This window comes from Monosiga brevicollis, genomic scaffold, assembly GCF_000002865.3.
Source record: "Monosiga brevicollis MX1 MONBRscaffold_73 genomic scaffold, whole genome shotgun sequence".
NCBI classification, from domain to species: Eukaryota; class Choanoflagellata; order Craspedida; family Salpingoecidae; genus Monosiga; species Monosiga brevicollis.
In genome coordinates this window covers 21,332-22,725 of record NW_001865106.1, presented here as the reverse complement: position 1 = coordinate 22,725, position 1,394 = coordinate 21,332, and the positions used below count along the sequence as shown (strand labels likewise).

The window sequence follows — 1,394 nt, the reverse complement described above, 5'->3', positions numbered from 1 at the left end:
TCGCCTGCCTTGCCAAGTACTGTTTGAACGCCTGACACCTGGCATCTTGATGCTCTTGCGCCACATGCAAAAGAGTGCACGGATCCTTACAGGCGTTGACACGATTGACAGGAATACTGAATGATGCGCCAGCAGGCCTGAATCAGTCGGGAGAAAGTGGACCTTGTAATTGCATCCAATATAAAGGATAATGAACCGTTTTGGTCTTGAGACTAAAGTCATAAAGCTAAAATCATGAGACATAATGTAGAACAAATCAGAGAAATTGAAGATTTGACTTTCTGTAGCAAACCTTGTGGAAATCGAAGAACTGAGCTGTATGGAAACGTGACGGCGTTTAGAAAAGACTCGAGATATTGTTGGTGTTTGTGTGTGTGTGTGTGGTCACATTTTTTTTTTTTTGATCAGTCGCCAAGTCGAGGCATTGCTGTCGCTGGCGGCGTGGTTCAGCGTGGGGCAACCATCAGTATCGGTGCGTGCAACAGTACCCGAGTCATCGAGGATCCTGGTCTCGCACGCTTTCTGCTTGGCCAGGTCGGTAAACACCCACAATGACGGCGGCTGGCATTCAAAAGCCAGATCGTGACATTCACCTCCGTTTTCTCCCCATGTTCGGCCTCACCTGCTCATTCGTAGGTGGAGATTTTAGTCAACCAGCCTGGACATTCACAGACCTTGTGCTTCAATTGACACAAACACGCAACAGCATCCAAGCACTCAGGGTGGAGCGCAGTCGACCCACACATGTCGATCATGCGCTCAAACTTTTACGACGCAGAAGCAGCAAGCGCATCATCAGCGCAAAATAAACCTCGCGTGCTGCTCGGCGTTCGATTTCATTCTGTCTCGCTCTCACATCGCTTTGCAACCAACTTGTAGCGTCATCAACAAGAGTCGCGGATCACCATCGGTCAAAGAAACTTTCTTTTAAAACGAGCGGCACTCGATGGCAAATTTTGCTGTCCGATTTACGGCTGCAAGAAGCGCTACCCCAAGGCTGAGGGCGTGAGACGGCACATCAGAGCAAGGCACATGGCTATGGCAGAGAATACTTCTGCCGAGCTGGGCGGCATGCTCATTCACAGCCCCGCTTCGGAGATCAACAACGCTCCAAAGTCGGTCATTGGAGCGCCTAAACGCCGATATCCTCATCATCAAGTTTCCTTGGGCAAAAATGCTGATGCATCGCGCGCCAAAATGTATCTGGAATCGCTTGGTCTGGCTCTGGATGAGTACGAGTGGATACTGATTTGCGGCAAGTGCGCGTACGCATTGAGCGAACACCCAGCCCAGCACCTGAAGCGCCACTGCCTGAACGTAGAAGATGCAGACATATCGCTTGCCATGGACCTCATCAAGGAAGCAACGCCACGAAAGGTACCCAAACTCGACAG

The 1,394-nt window shown here is 50.4% G+C and overlaps 1 protein-coding gene across 1 annotated transcript in view; it reads left to right on the top strand.

The window, feature by feature from the left end:
- The window catches only part of MONBRDRAFT_13105 (uncharacterized protein), a gene marked incomplete at both ends in the record, with an annotated part of 28,127 nt that overhangs the window by 6,012 nt on the left and 20,721 nt on the right, over window positions 1-1,394 (top strand). The window contains 2 exons of the mRNA XM_001751007.1: window positions 409-472; window positions 880-1,377. Coding sequence (XP_001751059.1) covers window positions 409-472; window positions 880-1,377 — 562 coding nt within the window. The remainder of the gene's footprint in view (window positions 1-408; window positions 473-879; window positions 1,378-1,394) is intronic.